The 25,144-nt window shown below is 36.4% G+C and overlaps 1 protein-coding gene across 3 annotated transcripts in view; it reads right to left on the bottom strand.

The window, feature by feature from the left end:
- LOC120634208 (lateral signaling target protein 2 homolog) overlaps nt 1-24,916 on the bottom strand; it is a 55,967-nt gene extending 31,051 nt beyond the window's left edge. For all 3 annotated transcript variants that reach the window (XM_039904675.1, XM_039904676.1, XM_039904673.1), the window contains exon 1: nt 24,709-24,916. In XM_039904675.1, the coding sequence (XP_039760609.1) occupies nt 24,709-24,771 (63 nt within the window). In that variant the 5' untranslated portion in view covers nt 24,772-24,916. The remainder of the gene's footprint in view (nt 1-24,708) is intronic.
- Nucleotides 24,917-25,144: the final 228 nt, after the last annotated feature.

Here is a 25,144-nt window from a genome sequence, read left to right on the forward strand (position 1 = left end):
TACTAATTTTGTAGAAGTAGAACTTTGAGAGGATTGAATATAAAGATATATGGATGGATGGATTTTTGGACATTTGTTACTCTTTCAAGCCAAAACTACTGAAGTGATTTAACTGAAATTAGGATTGGATAGAAGCAGGCGTTACTTTGCGGAAATCGTTGGAGCCGATTCCAAAATTCCAATTATATATAAACAAGAATTGCTCGTTTAAAGATATAAGATTAAGCTTTATTTGCTATAGTCCGCGAAAAGCAGGAGAATCTGTATGGTGTAATTAATTTATAATTTCTTCAATCCCTATACTTCACCAAACAGATCTTCGTCGGAGCATCCTCAGGAGATGTTGACTTTACAATGAATAATTGTTGTTTATTAGGTAATTAATTGAAGTAGATTTTACCTTAGATTAACATATAGGCTATATATCCCGGTAAATATATAGTTCCCGCGCGTCTAGTGTTAAACTGAATTTTACTTTACAAACTATAACTAAAGCAAAAGGTTGCAATAGCAAACTTCCTTAATATTAGATTTATGTTTATTACTTATGTTATATTATGTACTTTTGATCTATTTGTGTACACTAGTTTATGTATTAGTATGTAGCTATTCGCATGTATGTATTTTTAAAATTGTACCACTAGCTGTCTATTCTCCTCTTCTTTTCTTTCCTAATTCAAAGGTTGCTGTCAGAGCTCACTATTAGCGAAACCTTTTGTATTCTACTTTTTTCTTTATGTTCCAGTTTTTATTATATTTTGTATATGTTAATGTTGTGGTATACAAATAATGAGTTTTATAATAATAATAGTAATAATGTTTTTTGAAACTCAAACTAGCAAAGGCGAGAGATAGATAAACAGATCTGATTGAAAATTAGCACATAAATCGATAATATGGGGAAAAGCAAATGTTTGCGAGGGATTTGTATGATACCTTAATAAATGCGGAAATCGCGGGAATCCGCTAATACGTAACAAAGATATTATTATAAAAACAATAATTTACCTTGTAAGAGCTGGAAAATAATAACGCCATTGTTGCATTCATTGCGCACTTAGTAACACAAGCACGCACTATATTTAAAAAAATAACACTTAGACAACACGACGTACACGACTGTCATTAAGAGAGGCTTTTCGTGTCTTGGGTTTAAAGTACGATGAGTCGCAACTCCTCCCAAAAAAGTGGAGACAAGCTTCGGTTTACGAAAACAGGTTTTGCACTCCCAAAACGGTCAAATGCATACTGCACTTGCGAAATTTGCGTTCATTTGCATAAAGGTCAACGCAGACAGATGACAAACTGCGCCCAGGACTTTTCTAACTCAAATTGAACCGATTCTGCTGTACACTCATATCGAGACTAATAAAAATTAAGTTCTAAAAGCAATGTATATATTCTTCAATTTAACTTTTAATATATTTTTAGGAAGAGGATAGCTATATTTTAGACAGATTTACAGAGCTATATTTTAGACAGATTTTTAGAATTGGAATCAATGTATTGGTCATTTATTCACATTGTCTGAATTTTTTAACGTTCAGCGCAATCTACCTCAGTTGGACACAGACTTTCAACGGCCATGGATATATATTTCGTGGTAGAGTCACTAAAAACATACATACTGGACGTTTCAAAAGTGCTTATAAAGAGGGCCTACTTGAAATATATGAAATTTGAATTTACAAGTGTCCTAAAAATATGTTTTAGTTAGCGGTGGCCACCTGTTATCCCCATACAAAATATGCGATGAGTTGACAATTGTCGCTATCCGATTACGAGTTTATTTTGTTAAAAACTGGTTCGAACGATTAGTGAATCGGACTGCTGATCTGTGGAAAAAACGTAGCAGTTTCTGCGTTCGATGCGTTTTCCGATGCAAGGTCGGCATTTCATTCCAACAAACGACACCAAAAAATATAGAAGTCGCCGGCTACACGCGTCACACAATCGTAAAATTCGGAAATTCGTACGGTAATAAATCCACATATGCGTGCATATCTCGCTGTCTGAGCTGGCCCTAACACGTGAGCTGATTGCTTGCGTAATTAAAATTACCTTTTTATCATTGACAGATTTTAGATTGACTACGTTCATAATGGGACATTTAATTAAACATTTAGTTTTTTTTTCATTCCTCTACGAGTTAGCCCTTGACTGCAATCCCACCTGGTACTTATCCAGGCTTTGATGCAGTTCAAGGTGGTAGCGGGCTAACCTGTTACGGATATGGCATTTATGTTAAAACTCATAGCATGATATGATTTCCGTCTCCTGAATGTCCTAGCCGTGCTGGAAGAGAAGGGGTGGCGACAACCGTATCAACCGTCACAATTCGGCACGGAGCAGTGGTTTTAAATAATAACTTATATATGTACGGGAGCTATGGTAATACGCTCGACCGTAACAATAGGAAGATCTTCCTCCGAGCGGGTGATCGTGCTCGATCCAAACATTCATTTTTGGAAGTTGTATATATACGCATTTTTCGTGAATACTTCGCTAGCGCGATGCAGGATTTTTGTAGCGCCATCTATCTGTGTGGAGACCGCTACATATATAATGATAATTAATAACCGTACACTCATTGATCGAAGAAGGAAAAGTCGCGGGGATTTCCCTAGAACAATAATAAACATCTTCGCAACCTGATATACTCACCTAACAAGTTCCTTGAAGGAAACGGCAACCTACTGATATTCTGGGTTCCGATCCCGTAGGGTGGAGTGGTTATAGCCCAGTGCAGGGGTTCCCAATCTTTTTAAGCACACTAACGAGTAGCGTGCACGCGCACACACACACACGCACGTGCTAAAAAAATAAGGGATGGATGGTAGTCGGGTACCAGATATTCAGATATTAACTTCAATACTAACAATGTTCAGGATGGCACTTAGATCTTTTATTAATTAACAGTATTATTGAAGCTAAATACCTAGTTTCTTAGCAGTAATTATTTATTATCATTAATATTATTCTTCCTTACGATTAAGGTATTATTTTATAAAAGATATCATTAAAGCCCACCAACCTGCATTAGAGCAGTGTTGTGGGTCTGTAATTTATAACCCTGTCTTCCCAAGGAGTAAAATAAAACAACTGGACCGACTCTAATACTGTATATTAAGCTTCTCTATAATTCATATTACTTGTCATCTTTAAATGACTCAACTACCAGTTCGGAATGCTGTCTTCGGCAGAGAAGACCACTGGCAAGAAACTCTACCATAGCTCTTTTATTCCATCAATTAAAAAAAGACTTATAAACACAATTACAACATTGTCATCATTGTCATATGTAATAACGCTAGGCCCTTTGATACAAGACATATAAGACAGGTCAAACATAACTACTATGATCACTTATAACATCAGGACTTTTGGAACAAGTTGTTTGTATAGAGCAACCTCTGCTACGTAAACTATCTGTATAAAATAATGCTAGGGCTCCATATATGATACCTGAATAACCAAAAGGATATAAAAGATATACTTATCTGATGCAACATCAGGTACCAACATAGTACCAACAACTTATCTCAACTCCATCACCAATACATACGACTCTTGTTTCGTCACAACAATGTTTCCTTAACTATATCGTTTCCATTACAAATCATCTTTTCCCAAATTGTATCCACAATACTATACTTAATCTCCTTTTCTCAATTAATTAATGAATTGAATTTAAATCTGTCTTCACTTTTCTTTCCCGCCAATCGATCTTGTCAAACTCGCGTCACCCGCCATAGATCCTATACTTTTTCTTTGACAGATACACAGACAGACAGTTTATCATTTCCTAACACACGCAGGCACGCAAGCACAGTGTACGCGCTTACAACGGTTAATGGAAAATCGATAGTTGTCATCTATCCAACCCATTGGGGACCGACCAACGTCAAGTTTAACGGTGCGAGGTGTCCATTCCAGCACCTTGGTACCCTAACGTCCATCGGTTCTCCGAGCAATGTGCCCCGTCAATGCTACTTCAGCTTCGCGACTCGCTAAGCTAGGTCAGTAGCTCTAGTTCTTCACGGATCTCTTTATTTCTGATTTGATCACGGAGGGATACTCCTAGCTCCTTTCGTCACCCGCTGAGTGATTCTTGAGTCTTCTTACGAGGCCTATAGTAAGCGACCACGTTTCAGATCCGTAAATCATCACTGGCAACACTCACTGTTCGAAGACTTATATATTCTAAATTTAAAAAAACCGTGTGTGTACTTTGCGCACGCGTTAGAAGTTATACTCTTTGGCGTAAAAATCTTTTCAAAAATTGTATCTTTCGCCCTATGCTATGTTTGTAGAAAAAACAACGCTAACAATAGAAAAAAGGTATTATTTGAATTATTGAAAGTCAACTGTCAAACCTTTTTTAAAAAAACTAAAATGTTGACTACAGCTAACTTCATGGTATCAGTTTTTTGTGACGGTGTGCGCGCGCATCGTAAAAATAAACTCTCACCATTTTTCCCTAACGCGCCAAAACAAGTATAACTTCAAAAAATAAGATATCGCGGTTTGGACGTATCTTAAAGATAAAACGAACCATCCACACGAATAATGTTCAGATTTCACATGGTAATATGACACAGCCTTAAGCTTGACAAGCCATATAAAATGTTCCCACTCCAAGGTCCTTGACACTTGAGAAGCGTAAGTAATGTTTTTGTTTTTGTTACAAGGTCCCCTTGACGGTAGGTAATCGTGTGCCGATGCGTCAGAGCGGTAGCACTCACGGGCCACAGCCTCATTACGTCACTTTAAACTCTACGCAGAAAATGTACATTTCGAGACATATATTATATCAGTGGCGTGCATTTTATATATGCACAAATGCACTGCCTACCCCTAAAATTTAATATAACTCGAATAGGAAGAGGATTTTTCATTATGGTCAATAATCTTGTGCACGCCACTGATATACATACGTGAATAAGTAAATATAAAATCGACATCTTTGAGTTTCGGTATTATAACTGCTGAAGGTAACTATTGTCTGGTTGTAACAATGTTCTAGTCGTTGAAGAGTTCTACTACTATGGCCTGCTATATTTTAAGAGGTACTAGGTTCGATTCACGTGTTGAATAAAAATATGTTTTGGGGTTTTGCTGTAAGAAAAGCTCAATACCACCCTAGAGTTATATTCACTGATATGCAGTGGCGTTCATACATGGTAAAGCGGAGTGCACTGCATCGCGCTAGCGAAGTGCTAACAAAAATTGACTATATAAATACAACTTCCAAATATAAATGTTCGGACCTTGGTCCCCGGGCACAATCATCCGCTCGGAGGAAGATCTTCCTATTGTTACGGATGAGCGTATCACCATTGCTCCCGTACACAGGGTATCCAGATGACATAAAATGGAGGAAATCTCCAGTAAGACCTATAAAAACTTAAGGCTTTTTATAACTTTTACTATACTTACTTTTTAGGTTTTATAACTCTTATTGGAGATCATCATCAGATTATCATTTTATATCATCTACCCGCTTAGGGCCTGTGCGTACCCTGTATGCACAGGCCCTAACTTCATATCAGTGATAGATAATAATAGTTAAAGCCCGCCAACCCACATGAGAGTAGCGTGCTGTATCTATCCTCTATAAGCCTCTTTTTTATCGTAATAACTCACGGACCGAGCGGATGGTAAACATAAGAAGGGCATACAAGGAGTATGTCCTACCAAGCGCCACCCTGTGTCCATCGACCTAAGACGTAGGGTTGAGCCCCTACGTCTTAGGTCGATGGACACAGCCTAGCCCATATGCCTTCTATAACACCGGCAACCACGCACTTAACAGAAGAACACAGCAATGATTATTGGCGGCAGAAATAAGCAAGGGCGGTAGTAGGTACTTCCCCGGACGACCTCTGTCACAAAAAGCTCTATTATTACTTCTCTGACATGAGGAGAGGCATATCCTTCCCCTTTATGAGTTATACAAAAATTTTAGGGTATGCAGTGCTTTTGTGCATGAATGAAGTGCACGCCACTGCCAGCAGTGGGCCTTTAATGATGATTTTGGAGCAATCTCCATTGTTTGCACACTTGTAGTCTATTGCTCCTTTAGAGACAATCTTATGCAATCTGTCACTATGGACGGAATCACACTAATTAGAATCCTGAAATCTTGTATTTGTAATAATAATAACTGTTTCTTATAGCTACGCCCTGACAGGGCCTCATGACTATGTTAAGGCATGGATGCAAGTAAATTAAATAAATAAATTAAGAAACATTCCGTAGCTCTCCCAAAGAATCCTTATAAGAAAAATCAGGATATAATAGGTCATGCTGATCCTGCAAACAAAACACTAAAGCTAAAAGAAATAAAGGCGAAAAAGTCAATAACAAATTACTCGACTATAAAAAGAATCTACGAGTATACCTACAGACAAAGACGGTATGTAAAAAAAATCGAAAGTTTACTCGTTTATTTCTAGGTCACAGGCGGGCGACAAAAAGTAAACGACTATCGAGAACTCCTGTCACGTGAATCAAAGTGTAATAACCATTGAAATCCTAAAATAGAAGGTGTTGCTTTGCGGAATTCTATCATCGTCATTATCATTACTAACTCATTACTGGCCCCGTACAGGGTACGGGTCTACTCTCAGAATGAGAAGGATTAAGGCCTTAGTCCACCTCAGAAATATAATATAGAGAACTCTCAGGCATGCAGGTTAAAGCATTTTACTGATATTCAATTGCTTTAATTAAAAACGCACATTACTCCGAAAGGTCTTAGGTGATCTGTCTCAATCCTACCCCGAAAGGGAACTCGAAGAAAATGAACACGAAGCTATCACCGCTTTCGGAATGGGCATGATGACAACAACAAAGAATCGCTAAAATATTATATTTGTCTAATGATTTAAGAATTCATTTATTATGAAATTTTAAATGAAGTGAGATTGGTATTTATTTTCAATAAACAAAATTGCTAAATATATACATGCACAATATATAGCGACCCACCATAACAGGTGAAACGCCGAAAATTATGAGGTCACGTCTGTATTTAAAACACAATTTTGGACCGCACGAACTTAGAAAATCTTTTCGTATGTCAAGTACTTTGTGATTTTAAAATATCAGTTGCTAAGTTACAAACCGACTTTAAAAAAAGGAGGTTCTCAATTCAACTGTATCTGTTATAATACCAAAATTAATAATCTGCTATGCGTCAAGCGTTCTCGCGGGTAATAATTTTTTAAATTAAAACATGTAATTTATATGAAACCGAGCCTTTAATTTCTGCAAAAATAGGGTATTTGTTGGATGTATAGTAGATACTTCCGATCATCATAGGACAGTTTTTCAAAATTCTCATGGCTATTCTGGAGTAGGTATTAAAGAAACAACATGCCGTGTTACTTCTGTAGTCAAATAATAAGTAATACCACAGAATAAACCCTCACCACAAAGACTGTCCTGTAAGTCATCATGCTGTTTGTGTGGCTTCGACCGTAACTAGTAACCACCCTACGATTTAGCATTCCGGTATGATGTCAAGTAGAAAACCGACTGGGTTTGTGGGTTTAATATAACTGCCATAGCTCTAAAATGTTAGCCCGGCATCATCTTAGACTGCAACATCACTTACCATCACGTGTGATGATAACCCGGCCGCCGAGTGAATGCTTTTTTTACGTCTGTCAAATTAAAACAAGGAAGTATGATTTTTTTTATTTATTTAAAAAACATACTTAGCTCAAATTATAAACAAGAATGTACGTTGATATCGTAATGTAGTTAAATGCAATCGTTAATTACTAGAGCAAGCACACAACAAATATGCTTTTTTCGTAAAGCGACGCCAATTCAAAGTTACTTCGTACATTCGCGACCTATCGGGAATGCATTCTTGAACTATAAGCTAATCTTAAAAAAAGCATCCTGTATAAATAGTGATAAAAAAAATATATCAACTCAACTGCATTCCATTACGCATAACAAATTGCATAAACTGCGTTGAAGAAGCATCAGTGCCAAATAGAGATATTATTTAGCTATGACAATTGCCGGTGACTCTTAGCAGTTTAACGATAAAGGTCATTTTTGTTTGCGCGAGCGACAGATTCAATTGGAATCACGCTTAACCGACCTCGACATTGCATACAATAGAGTAACCATAAGTTATGTAAGTTTTAAGAAGTCTACGCTCTCAAGCCTTCGCGTCGCATCTACTACGACTTATCAAAAAAAAAACTACACTATCGGTGGCTTCATTTTCAATCTGCCGACAAGATACCCTCATCTTGTCGGCAGATTGCTGAGAACTAAGCCGCCATGCTGTGACGATAGGTCGGCGGCTGTGGTTAACTTTGGCTTTATTAGTAGACGTAATTTATAAAGTACTAATAATTGAGATGAGCACGTAAACATTTTTGAAGTTATACTTCTTTTGGCGCGATGTAGAAAAATGCTGAGAGTGAATTTTTATGATGCGCGCGCACACCGACACCTGAATTTCACGTCGTAAAGTCAGTTCTAGGTGGCATGAAAATCGATAACTACGTTCAATTTGTATATTCTAGTATTTTTATATTTAGAACACGTGTTTCGTAACAGTCCGAATAAATAAATATTGTAACGTTAATAAAACCTTTTTGATTAATTTTAATATTTATCGTTAGTGCGATTAACGATACTGCATTTTAGTTATTTTTTTTCCATACGCCAAAGAAGTATAACTTCTAACGCGTGTATATAAGTACACACACTCTTTTGTTTTTGTATAGTAATAATTGACACGGACTGAGCAGATGGAAAACCATCACCTATAAACTGAGCAATATTTGCAGGGCATGCAAGACACACTTCCTATACTGTGCCGCCCTATGTCTATAAATCTGAGGCTAGGTGTCAAGCCATATGTGCCTGTAATTCAACAATGCTACTTGATGGCATGTATATTATATATCTGTATATTATATGTATTTATGTATATTATTCATAAAAATGTTCATCAGTCATCTTAGTTCCTAAAACACAAGCTACGCTTTTGGGCTAGATGTCGAAGTGTGTACTGTCGTAGTGTGTACCGTGTCGTATATTTATATTTATTTATTTACTAGTAAGAGACAAACAAATAAATTCATGGGCTTTGAACTTTTAGTATAAGTATATTATATACATTTGTTTATATACTTAAGTTGAACACTATTCATTCATTAAGACAATTATTTAATTCAAGTTATAAAAAGTTCGGGTCTTTATTTTTGAATAACATTAGAATAAAAACGGACATCTACAAACATGCATGACGGTGTCCATTTAAGATCATTTAATAAGGACGTCAGTAAAAAAAACGCGATTGCCGAGCACTGCAGACAATTTTTTTTTTTTTTTTTGTGTTATTATGTATACAGTGTATCACTGGGGGTGATAGATTCTAACGATGTAAATATGCATACAATGCCGGTGTAATGCATGAGGCTTTTCGTCCATGAAATATACAACAGGTTCCCTGGACGTCAAACAAAGCGAACAAGATGGGCATGCCGTCTTGATTTTTAGTTAGTTAGGGGGTATCCCTTTACGAGCGGGCGACCCACATAACCTCAGTCCACCAAGCCAAAAAGTGTCCATGAGGCTTATGACACCTACGCCTCTGGCTCATTTTTGCAGGCACGTTACAGGACGTGTTACTAGCATGTCGCAGGGCAGTGTCTTATAAAAATAAAACAAATAAAAATAAAAGATAATGTTTTTAGCTGACGTAGTGTAAACATTTGTAAAATCGACAGATGACTTAACGCTTAAAAAAAAAAAAAGGGATTTAGCACCGGCGATGGATGGTCCCAAAGAATTGCATCTGCTAGATAATAAAATGTTATGACGTTTATTTTCGTTCGATAAAACGGTGAAGCGTATTCGTTCACTTTACTGGTTCCCATATTTACGCAATATAAAATACATTAAAAACTGTTTGAATTGTATTATTAATCACAAAACGTAAGGTTTAATTAAACAATTTCAGAATCATTAAAATCTATGCGTGCTGATATTACCGATGTCAGGTGGGATCAATGTATAAAAGCTTTGCAGCACGGCCCTAATATATAATAGAATGAAAATTTGGTGGACGTGTCTCACAACCATATCCCCGATTAGGTTTCTAATGAAATTAATGATGAAAAGAAAATTTTCCATTATGTTGTCCACTGCCAGGAAATGTATTTGAATTGTGAAATAGCACGGGAGTTGTAAGACTGTATGACACGTGGATTCCTGGTCACGTTTATGTTAAACACTGTATTGAAATGGATATATGATAAAACTCCTCAGATGGAAATACGCTTAATCCTACTTCGACATTGTGTTCACCATCATATCTTTTATTATAGGATTCCATTCTTGGACAAATCTGTTCGAATTTATGTTTTGAAAAGGTTACTTTCTCACTTTCGTTTTTCTTGTTTTAATAAAGTATATTTTCCCTTAAATTGCTTTACTAACAAATTGTTAAGCTTATTATAAGACTAAATAAGCAACGGATCATTGGGGTTCTGGGAGCTATCAAAGCTGTATGTTTTCAGGGGTATATTGTTCGTTCACCTTTTTTTTCAAAACCAGCTTTATCAGTAATAGGTAACTTAAGTGTTTATTTTATAAATTACAGCTAATGTTGTGTAAACATTTGCAAGGCAACAGATGGTGTAACGCTTAAGAGTTAAGTTTTTTTCTCTTGCTTCCAGGACGAAGTTTTATTTGAGACTGAAATGTTAGTAGACCACATGTATTGAACTTAAACCTGCAACATCGTATTTGGCATTATGTGCTACCATTGCAGAACATTGACGCAAAAAAGGAAACATTATCGAAAAACAGTACTTTTGGCCACCCTAGCGAACAAAACGGTGAACATTTGATTTATATCTAAGCAAGCTATGAATCATTCAATCAATGGAAAGTATATCATCTGACGCTTGAACAATGAGCTTGGTTAATGTAAACAGATCTGTGGTTCATGAAATATTCATGCCAGAAAAAATATATTAACAGAGTCCTGTTTCCTGAAACCGGATATGTTATTTTTTAACTTGGGAAAAGTAACAGTTCCCGCTGGATTTAATAAATGCAGTCAGAGAGGACGATTGCATTCAACATTTTAAAATTGTCTTTTAATTTTATACCGACATAGACATGTTTGTGTGATGAACGTGAATGTTTTTCAGTGATTGGGTGGGTATCTGTATATTATAAGTATTTTATTGTATATTGAAATTCAAATTCAAATTCAAAATTTCTTTATTCATGTAGGCCTATCACAGGCTCTTATGAAGCGTTCATACATATTTTTTACATAATTGTAACGGGATGGTGATAACTTCGTTCGCCAACTTAAATCTAAAGCTACGAGGGTTCCAAACGCGCCCTGGTCTAAGAAGAGCCCACAACAAACTTAGCTGGAACTCAATTATTATTCATAAAAATAATCATAGTACCAATAACACACGCTACGCTTACTTTGAGGCTAGATGACGATGTGTGTATTGTCGTAGTATATTTATTTATTTCATTCCGTCGCAATCAAAGTGAAAAGAGTGCCTACCTCAGTAATAAGACTTTTTTTTAGTAGCCAGGGTAGCCAGGGTATGGCAGTTAGTAATATTTAACTTATCACCGTAATCGGTTTCTACGGGAATCGTACCGGAACACTACGTTGCTTAGCTGCACATCTTTCTCTTTAGGGTGGTAACTCGAAAAGCCACGGTCAATGCTTCCCACCCGATCAGGGAATATTCAGAAATAACTAATTCTCAAATTCCCCCTGCGGGGGGTCAATCCCAGGATCCCTCATCTATAAGACCACAGCGCCAGGGAAGTCGACAAAACGTCGTCGTTCGTTAAAGCCCTTTAACCCGCCTTGGGATAAACTGGCGCGGACAACAGCGTAGGCCCCGCTTTGATAACATCGGAGTGCCCAGCATTGGGTTAATAAAAGGCTCGTAATAATGATCACTCATATTTGACTAAACTCAGATCAGAATATGAGGCCGTCACTCCGAAATCTAGTAGAGTAGCGGATCTAAACTCTACTATAAGACAGGATATTAATAAGGCTGGCGATAATAATTGAGGTTTAAAAGAATTTGGGTTTTCAGAGGCGCCTTACCCTTCGAGGGTAAGGCGCCTCTGCTTTAGTAGTTTGAAAGATTACGTACATTCAGTCGCCATAGATTGCAACAGATGCAAGTAAATGTTCTTCAGCAAAGAATACTTTAGTAGACTGTGTAAGATTACGAAGGTACATTCAGTTATCATGGATTGCAATATATAGAAGTAGATGTGCATTTTATTCAGTAAAGGCTATCATGTAAGGGCATTGCCGAAAGATTGCTTAACGATTTACTAGAGGATGCTTTGGCATTGGTGCAAAAGGATATATATGTCGATCCGCAAGTAATGGAGCCTTTTTTTTGTCGTGGTGGAAAAGTTTTATTGCTACCTCCGATCCTTGGACGATCCTTGGGCGGGACGGAGGTTATTTGGGACTCCCCCCTCTAATAACCACAACGGGGTGTCCCTCTTGTTGGCTTTGTTGGACGCCCGGGGAACCCGTTGTATACCTTGGACGTCTACCAACCACCCCAACCGATTGTTGAGGCCCCGCGCTAACGAGGAGGGGATCAGGACAGCTTGAACCCTCAGACCGTAGTGACGGGTAGTTAGCCCAATAGCTAATAAGTGGTGGAGCCTAGTATCATCATCATCATCATCATCAACCCAATACCGGCCCACTACAGGGCACGGGTCTCAGAGTGAGAAGGGCTTAGGCCGTAGTACCACCACCGTACCACGCTGGCCAAGTGCGGATTGGTAGACTTCACACGCCGTTGAGGAAATTATACAGAACCCTCAAGCGTACAGGTTCCTTACGACGCTTTCCTTCACCGTTTGAAGAGAGTGATATTTGAATTGCATGAATTAAAAACGCGAATAACTCCGAAAAGTCAGTCTCCGCGAAAGGAAAGGAAGAAAAGGTCTCCAGAAAAATCCTATTATAATATTAAGGATTACTTAAACGATAAAAAAAGCTTGGGTGTGAATTGCTCTAGCTACGTAGCTTAATATAAATTTACTGTGAGATGGTGATAACAAAAAAAAAATACCCGGCTAAGTTTGTTGTGGGCTCTTGTTAGACCAAGGCGCGTTTGGAACCCTCGTAGCTTTAGGTTTAAGCTGGCGAACGAAGTTACCACCATCCCCTTACAATTATGTTAACATATATGTATGAAGGCTTCATAAGTGCCTTTGATATTTTTCAATTGTCCTTTAGTGTCTAAGAGTGTCTATTTTATTTGTAAGAGTTCTCTTACATTTAAAGTAATCAACAAGATATAATAGTAATAAACGACCCATGTAGATATATAACTGTTCAGAATATCACGAAAACGCAACGTGTCACATTGCGAAGTTTCTAGAAATTCTTTCACAGTATGGCTTCAACGTGCATCGACCTCTCAATTAAGGGCACTTCGGTCGGTTCAAGGTAAGGCGAACGGATGATTGCATGTTCATTAACGTTTTCAATTGAATTATACAAAATAAATACTTTTAGTAATTTTATTACAAGCCAGACTGTTTGTTCAAATGTGACTTTTATTCCACTACAAATGAGCCTAGATGAATAATAGGCTAAATGATCATTATTCTGATCGCTTTCTGACCTCCCTGGCGAAACGGTGAGCGCTGTGGATTTAAATAGCAATTTGGGAATTTGTAATGATGATAATCACTCATATATTACTTAGCCACATTTTAGTAGCGAGTTAGATCTAAACCCTTCTATAAGGTCACCAGACATCAAATAATTTTTTTTATATTCCACTTAAATTAGCCCATTATATACAATAATAAGTATTCTACGTATCATTATATATATAGGTTATTATAACACGCATCCTTTTTCACGACGGGGGTTATTTACCAATTTACAATATATTTTTTTTATTTAATTGATGTATTTTTAGATAATAAAAAATAAATTTAAGCGGTGTAAAACAAGAGTTTTACCGTATATCGAAAGCACGAGGGCGAAGCGTGAACTCTTTATTACTCACAATGCATAACAATTCGTGTAATAACACTTCGGTCGGCCCTCGAGGCGATGCAGCGCGCAGGTCGGTAGGTATGGCTATATCCTCTGGACTTTGCATCAGCCATTTATAGAATATTTAATAGTTCTTCATTTATCGGGTTTTTGGATAGCTTTCAATGGGAGGTCCCGATCCCGAATACGTTCGATGTTTGTGTGATGAACATGAATGTTTTTCAGTGTCTGGGTGTTTATCTGTATATTGTAAGTATTTATGTGTATTATATTGATAAAAAAAAAATATTCATCAGCTATCTTAGTACCCATAACACAAGCTACGCTTACTTTGGGGCTAGATGGCGATGTGTGTATTGTCGTAGTATATTTATTATTATTATTATATATTACCGGCAGGCGCAGTTTGGGAACATTAAATGTATGGTTAAAACCTTCGCCTATTTACTACCCTATCTTCAAAGACAGGTGACGCCCTAACCGATTTAGCGCTTCGGAAATTGATTATGGGTTTTAGGATAAGAGGTACATAATGTACTGTGTTTGAGACTTATTTGTGTATAACCGAAAACCTACTTTTTTAAGTAAACTACTGCCGTAGTTTTTACTGAAATAAATCAGATACAGCCCTAAGATCACATGCAAAATTAAAATCATGTGACCCCTGCAACTTTATTAGGTAGGCATCGCGTAGCGTAGGTACTATGCGCGTGTGGGTATTTTATTTTCAATAGGGTTGTCATAAGTAATCACTTAGAATATTTTGAATTCGCTTGTACAGAAAATAAATAAGCTTCTTTCGATTCAATATTTTTACAGGCTGATTCCTTATGAAATATATTTATGCGTCCTTCAACATTATTTTTTAATTACGGTCACACTTTGTATTAGTTAGTTGTTCTAGAAAATTCTTTGTTTATTTTCCATTTTCTTTCATATCTGTATATTCGCGCGAAGCTGGGACATGTCGCTAGTTAAGTTTAAAGCGGAGGAATTCAAATACCCGTACCCGTATCTACTTAATTACATGCTAAAGGCTAGGTATTTGGTGCATATGATGTCATACTGCTATGACTTATGAATTATGATCGATAGAAGGTTGGATGTTGAGAGGCGGTTTATTTTTTACAAATGCGCAAAAAATACTTAACCTAATAGCTTCAATAGGTTTAGCTAATTCATTACCCGACTTAAAAAATGAAAGAGGTTTTATCATCAACGATAATAATAATAACGTGGATAACAAAAGCGACCGTGCAATGGTTAGGTTTCGGTGACCTCTTTGGGGAAACCGAAGGGTTTGGACGATGCAGGGTGAGGTGGTTAAGACGTGGAACTACCGAAAGTACATACTGAAGGATGGCAATGGATATGATGAAATGACTTGATGACGATTAAAATGAAAAATGATAAACGACTATGAAATGATGAAAATAACAATCATTGACTTCTAGACATCTGTCGAGCCAGTCGCGATCCCGGGAGTCACTCAGACCTGTGTTTTAAGGATGTACAGCGCTTGCTAACACTGAGTACGAGCACAGACACACCAAGAGCTTGCTCTAAAGTACGGTCTTTTGGATAAGACGTTAGCGTACTACAAGTACACAAAGGTGCCAGTACTCGAGCGTGACAGTGTCCGGCACATTCACTCAATCTCATAATATGAAAATCGTCTTTTTCATATTAAGGGATTTTCGAAAAAACCTTTTAATTTTATTTGAACTTATTAGGTATAAGTGGCGCGTTAGTATTTGTGTCGCATAGGTCGGGAGCAATCGCCCGGTTGCCACCATTGTGATGACTGCCTCGAGGACACGGCGCAGCACACCTTAGAGGTGTGTCCAGCTTGGGCAGGGCAGCGCCGTGCCCTCGAAAATACGGCAGCTGGTGACCTTTCGCTTCCAAATATAGTTCAAACTATATTACGGAGCGAGTCAGCGTGGAATACTGCTGCCTCTTTTTGCGAGGAGGTGATGTCCGCAAAGGAGGCGGCGGAGCGAGACAGAGAAAGAACAACAACACTCCCCTCTCGCAGGAGACGAACCGGGCGCCGGAGAGCAACCAATGACCTCCGGCCTCCATGAGTTGTAGGCGCGCGGGTGGCGAATTAAAGGGGAAGTTTGCCACCCAAATAATGACAGGCCTAAGAAGGTGGCGTGCCGTGTAGTGTACGCCTCTCTGGAGGATTTGGCAGCGATCAGGCCAGTGATGATAGGACCCGCCACGCACTGGGGGGTCAAAACCTTGGCGAGAGTGCGGTGAATACGCAAGTGAACCCCGTGCTCTCACTTATAGGGCTATCGAGGGACACACAGAGTTTTTAGTGGGTGCAAGTCCCACATAACTACTCCGTTTCCCCAATGGAGTGGTATGCGTCAGGCATTTTCTCTGTATAAAAAAAAAAAAAAAAAAAAAAAAAAAGGGAAAAATAGTGTGAGTAAATTTTTACGATGCGCGCGAACACCGACACCATGAAGTTAGCTGTACTCAACATTTCAGTTTTTCTACAAAAGGTTTGACAGTTGACTTTCAATAATTCAAACAATACCTTTTTTCTATTAGTGTAGTTTTTTCTACAAACGTAGAATAAGGCGAAAGATATTTTTTTTAAATAAACTTTATTTAACTAGATAGTGCGTTATAATAAACTTTCAATGTGTAAAATATCTTTTTTGTATTGTTAGAGTCGTTTTTTCTACAAACATAGAATAAGGCCAAGGTTAAAATTTTGGAAAAGATTTTTATTTTGTTACGCCAAAGTATAACTACTAATGCGTGTACATAAGTACACACACGTTTTTTTTTTTACGTAACAAACCTTGTCCAGACAATAACGAACAAAAAAAGGATTACTTAAAGTAAAGGTGGTGAAGTCGTTCGGAATCTTTTATAAGCGTAAATTTCGGTGTATTTATTTCATTAAAAATAAAACTTTATTTACTTATATATAATATTTAAATATTACACTGATAAGAAAAACACTTTTGAAAAAAAACATTGGATCTTATATATACCTATATACATACTACAAAATTCAAATCCGCCATACTTCCGCGACGATTATGATATATATAATGCACATACAGTTGCATGAAGTACATATAGTTAAAACAATATTACAGTATATGTAACTACTACAATACAAGAATAGTTAAAAGTAATAAATATAGCCCCTTATCAAGAAGTTTACCAATAAAATCGATAAGATCTTAAAAGACATTGATTTAAGAACATACGGAATCCTCATTCTGCCATTATTGTATGCAGTGTATTGTTTTCAAAAACAGTGAAAACGTCCCGCGCGTCTCTCAGAATTTTGCCCGTTTTCCCATTTTATGGTAAACGTTTATAATAATAATAATAATAATAATAACGGCGCGTATTGTGAGAAGGTTCCTCACTAAGGAGCTCTGACCTCCGGTTAGCTTGGGCAAGCGGAGGGTGGATGTTTTTTCTTATAAATTTTTAATAGTGTTTTTTTATTTTTTAAGCATTGTTAAAAAAAAAAATTAAAATCAATAAATGATAGGGAATAATAATAATAATAGTAATTTTATTTCGAGCACTTTATAGGCTAAATTCGTTAGTATTCAAACCTACTTTCTATGTTATTAAAAAATCTAACTATAACATTAGAGGTAAAATAATTACTGTCAACTGCTAAATGGTATGAAGTGACTAAACGTTTGTTCCAGAAACCATTCTAAAGTGGAGTGGTTTTTGATGCTTCTATATTAGTCGTGTACGCGGTTTCTGTATGTTCTTAATTCTGTGGTAGTAGAGTAGGCAACGTTCCTACAATACGATATGAATCCAAAGTTCGCCATATCAACCGCAAGTCTAGCGTGTAGCTTTCTGATAACATAGTAAAGAAAAAACACCGCAAAGTAGTTATAGGTATAGTTCACTGAATTCCAAAAAGGTTTTCAATACGGTATTATTTTTTTTACTAACTTTCGTCCGCGGACGGATCCGCATTTAATTTCTGATATATAGAGCCATTACCGCCGACGTAGCGTAATCGACAAAAAATACAAATTCTACGATTTTAAGTAGTTTTTTTTTTTCAACTTACAACTAGTATTTCAGGAAATTTCGTAATGCACTAGCGTAGATTCTGATGCACCTATCAACAGACATTATAAACTATATTTTACTAACCTACATACTTAACATTATCGATATAACTTAGAAAGCAGGGTCGCTGCCCATTGCACCAATCGGCCGTCCATAACCCAAATTGTTCCAAAAATAAACCAACTAGGTACATCTTTTAATATAGAAAATTGGAAGATCTAAAATCTTATCTTCATTTACCTATGAAAACCGTTACGTGCCGCTTGTATGCCGCTCGTGTTTTATCAGTACAAATTATAGAGTTGATCAATAGTTAAGTAATCAACGAAGCCTCTCAATAGATGAGACGTGAGTCAATCGGGATTATGACATTAGTCAAAATATATCTCATTAGTAACTGTTCAGAAGCAGTGATAGCTTAGTTGTTGGGGCTTCGGATTCCCTTTTGGGGGACTGAGTTCTACCACTGCCACACATTTCAACTTTTCGGAGTTATGTGCGATTTTAGTTTAAGCAAATAAAACATCGCCTGCTTTGACAGTGTAGGAAAACATCGTTAGGATAACTGCATGCCTGGGAGTTCTCCATAACGTTCTTAAAGCTGTGTAAAATCTACTTACGCACTTGGCAAGCGTGCTAAAAGTACGGCCTATACCCATCGAGTATAGGCCGTACTTTAGCACGCCTATACCCGCCTATACCCGATGGGTATAGGGCGAACTACTGTGATGGGTTGATAAGTATTCATAAATGTTTTATGTTCATAAAACTGTCTCGTTCCGTGCAGGGGGCTACCCAAAGTTGTCTGCATATAGGATTATTATAGACCCCGACTACCTTCAAGAGTATATAGTCTGGTCTGGTTGCGGTAAGATGATAGAAGCTGTGATAGCTCAGTGGGTAGGACTTTGACTTCAGTTTGGCCGAGTTCGGATCCCAGCACCTCTAAGATATCATTAGCTTCAACGACGAAGGAAAAAATCGTGCATGACTGGGAGTTCTCCATAATGTTCTCAAAAGGTGTGTGGAGTCTACCAATCCGGACTGGGCCAGCTTGGTGGAATACGGCCTTAACCCCTTCTCACTGTGGGAGGAGACCCGTGCACTGTAATGGGTTGAAATGATGATGATGATAGAAGCTGATTAGCGGAATAATATAACTGCCATACTAAAATCTTAGACTATATCATTTCTGACACAAACAGTTGAGATTGCAATAGTGGAAAAAAACATTTTTTTTTAATGAATCCAAAACCGAACCGAATACCTTTTGATCCAAATTCGAACATGCTACCAGTAGACAGAGAAGTTGCAATCGATAAGTAAATATGTTTTCAATGAATCGCAATTCGCAATATTCGCAAAACATTTGGCAGTACGGCCGAGTTTCACCCGAGGCTTATTGAGAAAGCGGTAAAAAAGTGAAAGTGCAAGAGCGAGATGCAAACATAAAAACATCATCCACCAAACAAGGACAGATGCACGACCTTAACCAACTACCGAATAATTGTCGCGAAAATATTTTCGATAAATAGATAATACATATATATAATATTGTAGTGGTTGGTGGACCTTAATTTTTTTTTTATGACGTCAACTGACAAGCCACCCTGTATATCTATCTACCCAGTGTTGCCTACTACAGCAGGTCTAGCACGGGCGCGAGATAAAAATTATATCCCCTGACAATTAACGTGTCCAACTGCTAAATTACTTAAACATGGAATAGGAGAAATTTACCCCCGTTTATTAATACACATAGACATTATTTGGATATTATTTCCACTTGTGCACCAGTACTCTGAGAGTTGATAAAGTTGTGGGACAAGGTAAATTTTTATTCTTTCCCCGGGGAGATAATTGGCTCCTACCCATGCTAGCCATGTAAAAAAATCCATTACAGGACCACTAATGGCCACAGGTCTCCTCTCAAAACAAAAAGGGTTTGAGGCCAAAGTCCACCGTGCTGGTCCAGTGAGGATTGGTGGACTCCACCTTTTGAGAACATTATGGAGAACTCTCAGAACATTATGGAGAAGTCCTACCAACTGGGCTATCTTCAACTCATTAACAACTTTTACTGATTTAAAATATATATTTAAAAAAAAAAGAAATATATTATATATAGCCTGGTTCCCCAAGCCCTCCGCTACTTAAAACATACATGTATTATTAAAGTTTGGGCTCAATATATGGTCTCAATAAATATGCTAGAATTAAAGCAACAAGTTCATTATGAAGTTTGAAGAAGAAATTGAACAATTACCTCCAACTTAGTGTATCAAAGCAAGAATTTATTACTGGAATTCTATTTAATTATTAATTATTTTTACAGATAAATGTGCTGTTTAAATAAATTAACACATTTATCTGCAAAAAATATTTAGGAAAATACTTAAATAGTTATTTTTTTGTTTGATATGTTATGCCCAGTCCACATAGCATGGGTGGATGTCAACGATAATGACATGGAGTAAGATATTATATTACAATCCAATATTACATTATAAGTAAAAATTCTGTAATGTTATTACTTATTAAGATCAAGGAAGCATAACGATCTCTTAGAATCTACAAGATAAGTCAATGTAGCGATTATGTTATCAGTAACTGTTAGCAATTTTATCTTATTACTTCAAAACCATTTGTAAAATAATAATCTAAATAAATAAATAGGCACTTCCTTAAAATAGAAGCCTAAAACCTTGAATGCCTATATATTATCACTCAACTTGTTGCTGTCTGTGGCTTTGTGTACAATGTCTGCTATTATTGTGCACTGCTATTAACAAAGTAAGAAGGTACTAGATGTGAAGTCCCATACAAGTTTTCTGTAAGATTTTATTGATCATATAAGTCTTTACCCTTACTTTAAAACCATAGGAAATTTATACAAATTTTCAGTCTTTCAATGGAGGGAAATTACTTCAAAACTTTCACTAGCAGATGTTATTGAACCAAAGGAATCATTTTCAACCTTCATTCCATCCCCTTAGGGCAAGATTTTTGAGATTCTAGGCTACTTTTCACCTGAATCACTGCTTGTTTTACTCTCAAACTGTCTTTAAAAGTACTGCAAAAACAGAGTGCAGGTTATACATTAGCAAACATAGTGGGCTATCCACTATGTTTACTAATATATAACTTGCACATTATTAGTGACTATTCACTAATCTTCAAAATAATACTCCATTGAACATAAAGTTGAATAACTTGAACATTGAAACCAGCTTTCACTTCATAGATGGGTGCCTCTTGTACTCACAAGATGGGACCCATATTAGTAAGATGGGAACTACAAGGATAGAAAAAATGAAGAAGACCTAGCAAACCTCTCCATAGGGGATATTGTAAGGTTCACCAAACTGGTTGGTTTCAGGGGGGGATGCTGCCGGGAAACCAGTAAAACCTGTGTCTCAAACATACAGTGGAATGGTCCTTACATAGGACCAATCACCCATTTGGCAATGGCAGGCATCCCCTCATTAAATATACATTCAAGTAATATATTTACAATGAAAAGTGACTCATATGCATATGTTACAATACTTCTATTGTACACCAAAAAGAACAGAAAACAGAAAAGCAATCCCAACACAGCGATAAGTACCAAATATAATTATCTTGTTTACTTTACTTACTACAGTTGTTTACTTTTGCTTATCAAAAAATTTAAACAATTAGTTATTGCCATTTAGCTTAATAAACATTTTAAACATATAAATTATCATAAAATCATCATCATTATAAACCCATTCTCAGCTTACCACAGGGCATGGGTATCTTCTTAAAATTAAAAGGGTTTATGCTGTATGCCACTAGCTAGGCCTTTTGCGAATTGATAGACTTCACAACCCTAAACATTATGGAACCACAATAATGATATTATATGAACATTTATAAAATTTTAAAATAACTGAATTGCTCTGGCTCAGAATACTAAATAACGTGACACATGGTTCCCAGTCTCAAAAGATAGAATCCTAGTGTCAAAGCAGAATATAGAAATATAATACTTTTAGGCCAGCCTTCATGGCTTGTTTAAAAGTAAATGTGTCCATTGTATTTAATAAGTGCTTATTAATATTAATTTAAGCATTTAGATAAACTATAAACAAACACCCGCCTGACCATTAAGCTTCTAAAAAAACAGCTATTGAGACTGGTTTTTGCTTGCATTTCAAGTTAAATGTCATAATACATAAACTTGTTTCGCTTTTTAAAAACACACTTGGTATAGTTATGAAAATGGAATATTTGTAATTAATGAGCAGTTAAAATTAGTCTTATTTAATGGCACACTGTTAAGAAAATGTCTCCACTGTATTAGAGAGGGATATATAGGAATATGGAGTCTAAAAGATGGATTAAATCATCCATCCAAACTAAGCACACTAGGTAATTAATGTTAACTCTCAGGTGATGATCAAACAAGACAGACTTAGATGCTCTCAGAGGCCCACAAGACAAGTGATATCCAAATTTGGAACTCTCAAAGTTGTCCAATTAACATCTAAACTGGTTTTCCCTGAACTATGCATTGTAAGACAGAAATTGTAACTTTTTGAATGTACCTGTATATTTTAATTTATTTAATTCGAAATTAAATTATTCTCATTTACTGCTACTCAAATTTATTGCTTAATGAAATTCAGAATAAAACAAAAGTTACAGCTCTTGTTTATAGTTTTGTAAGTACCGATTTTAAAAAGTTTATTCCATTACCTCAAAATACTTTAACTTTCTTAAAATTTTAAGAATATTAGGTACCTAGTAGTAGTGACTTTTTGCTTTGGTTAATAATGGAGAAAATATGTTGTATTTTTGTATTTCTTCTATATTTTAGAAATACTAGAACAAGCTCTGACTGACATAGTGAATAGTATCCCTAGTTATTGTCATAGAGACCTTGATTTGCCTGGTCTATTAAAGACTAAACAACAGTAGATTTATTGTGGAATTGCCCGCTTCATATATTTGTTGTGTAGTGTAGCATCTGTAGTATCTTCCCTGACCTATTTTATAAAAATCCAGAAAGTTTTTGCAATTTAGAATCTTCATAGTTTTGTGGTACAGCATACAAAATCATATTACACACAAATTGTTAAATAAAATAAGATGGCATGACCCATTTTTTTATTACTTGTTGTTATAGTGGCAATATTAGGGTGGAATAGTCCTTACAGAGGACTGATCACCCGTCTGGCAATGGCGGCAGGTGTCCCCTCTATAAATATAGTGGCAATAGAAATACACAACCTGTGAGAATTTCAACTTTGCCTAATACAGTTCCTATGATCATAATGGTCTGGAGAGAAGAAGGAATGCAGAATTATTAGGATCCTTTGAAAATGGAACCCTAAAAAAAAGAAAAAAAAATAACTTCTAATTAGCCGTTAGTGCTGTCCCATGGATATTTATTTTTCCCTTTTATAATAAGTGGGGTTCACACTAAATTTCTTTTCCCACTAGCTTTCATCTCACAAAACACTTCTTTTACTCTCACATCCACTTTCACAAAATCCATCTACCTTAGTGAGGGACATAGAAGAGACTGATGGCTTTTGTAGTATTTTTCCCTTCCATAAAAATATTTAACATTCTTCCATACACATTCCATGAACGTTTGAGCATAAACATGAAATAACAATATTACTCTTTAGATCTGTCCTATGCAATCTTTGCATTTTCCTGTATTTACTCAACCCATAGATTTACTAGCCCATTAAAACCCACAACTGGGCACATGTCTCTTCTCTGATAGCTGTTAAGGATTAAGGGCATAGACCCACCACACTTATTTTATCCGCTTAACATGTATGCTTTTCAGGTAAAAAACTACCTATTTACAATAAATTACAGAAACTTATTGCTTTGTTGCTGTTTAAAATAAAGACGTACTTAACAATAAAAGAATAGACTGACAAGCAATAACTCCAAGTAGTAAAATAGAACAAGTTAGGTATATTACAAGAATCTCCAGTCTCTACCTACCAACATAACTAACCTACATTGACATGTCTAAAAGTAGAACAATCCTTAATAATTTACCCTGTGGAAACTAGAAAGGTAACTACTTTTACTAATGTTAGTTTAGTTTTTGTGTACAAACAAACGAAGCACCAATAACAATAACGAACTATCTACTAAACTCATCGACAGTATTGTTACAAAGTAAATTTTACATTTAAGATATCTAAAATGACGTAAGGCCTTTTATGTATTCTAAGGAGGAGCTGATAAGTACGAATAAATAAACCGAACTAATTAATAATTACATCTTATCGAAAGGTAATGTATGTCTGCGTGGTAAAACTAAGCTACCGAGGCGTTTGTTAGAAGGAAAATAAAAACAGAAATGAATCACCAAGTCAAAACAAAGAATTAATTGCGATTATAAAAATATTATTTTAAAAGTCATCGTTATGAAGTTGAAAAATGTATTTCAACGTTCGATAAAGTGTAATTAGTCTGTAGCTTTACCTAAAAAGTAATAAAACATAGTAGATCAAAGAATATTACAACAGAATTTAGAATTGTTTTGCTTTTACCCTTGGTTTGTAGAACCATTTTCTGAGTGACTCCATCGGTCCTGTTTTGTATAACAGCCGCATATGAACTGATCACAACACTTTCACACACATTATAAAACTGATAAAGCACCGAAAATCACCACGCAGATGCAAACACAGAAGGATTTTAACCAATATTTACGTCAAAAAACACAAAAGGCGGACATGTTTTCACAAATCGCGTTCACGTTGAGTGATGACTGATGAATGAGTTGAGTGAATGAATGTCTTGCCTCACGGTCACGCACGTCACGCAAATTTTCCATTCATGTTTGAGTGAACGGTGACCTGTACGATCGGATACTTGTAACAAAATATAGATATTACCACAGAAAATAAAGCGGCCACTACACTCTCGACAAAGTAATCGTTAAAGCCAATAGCATTCGGCGCGCATGCCCCCTAAACATTGCCA

The sequence above is a fragment of the Pararge aegeria genome, chromosome 23 (genome assembly GCF_905163445.1).
Source record: "Pararge aegeria chromosome 23, ilParAegt1.1, whole genome shotgun sequence".
In the NCBI taxonomy this organism is placed as follows: Eukaryota; Metazoa; Arthropoda; class Insecta; order Lepidoptera; family Nymphalidae; genus Pararge; species Pararge aegeria.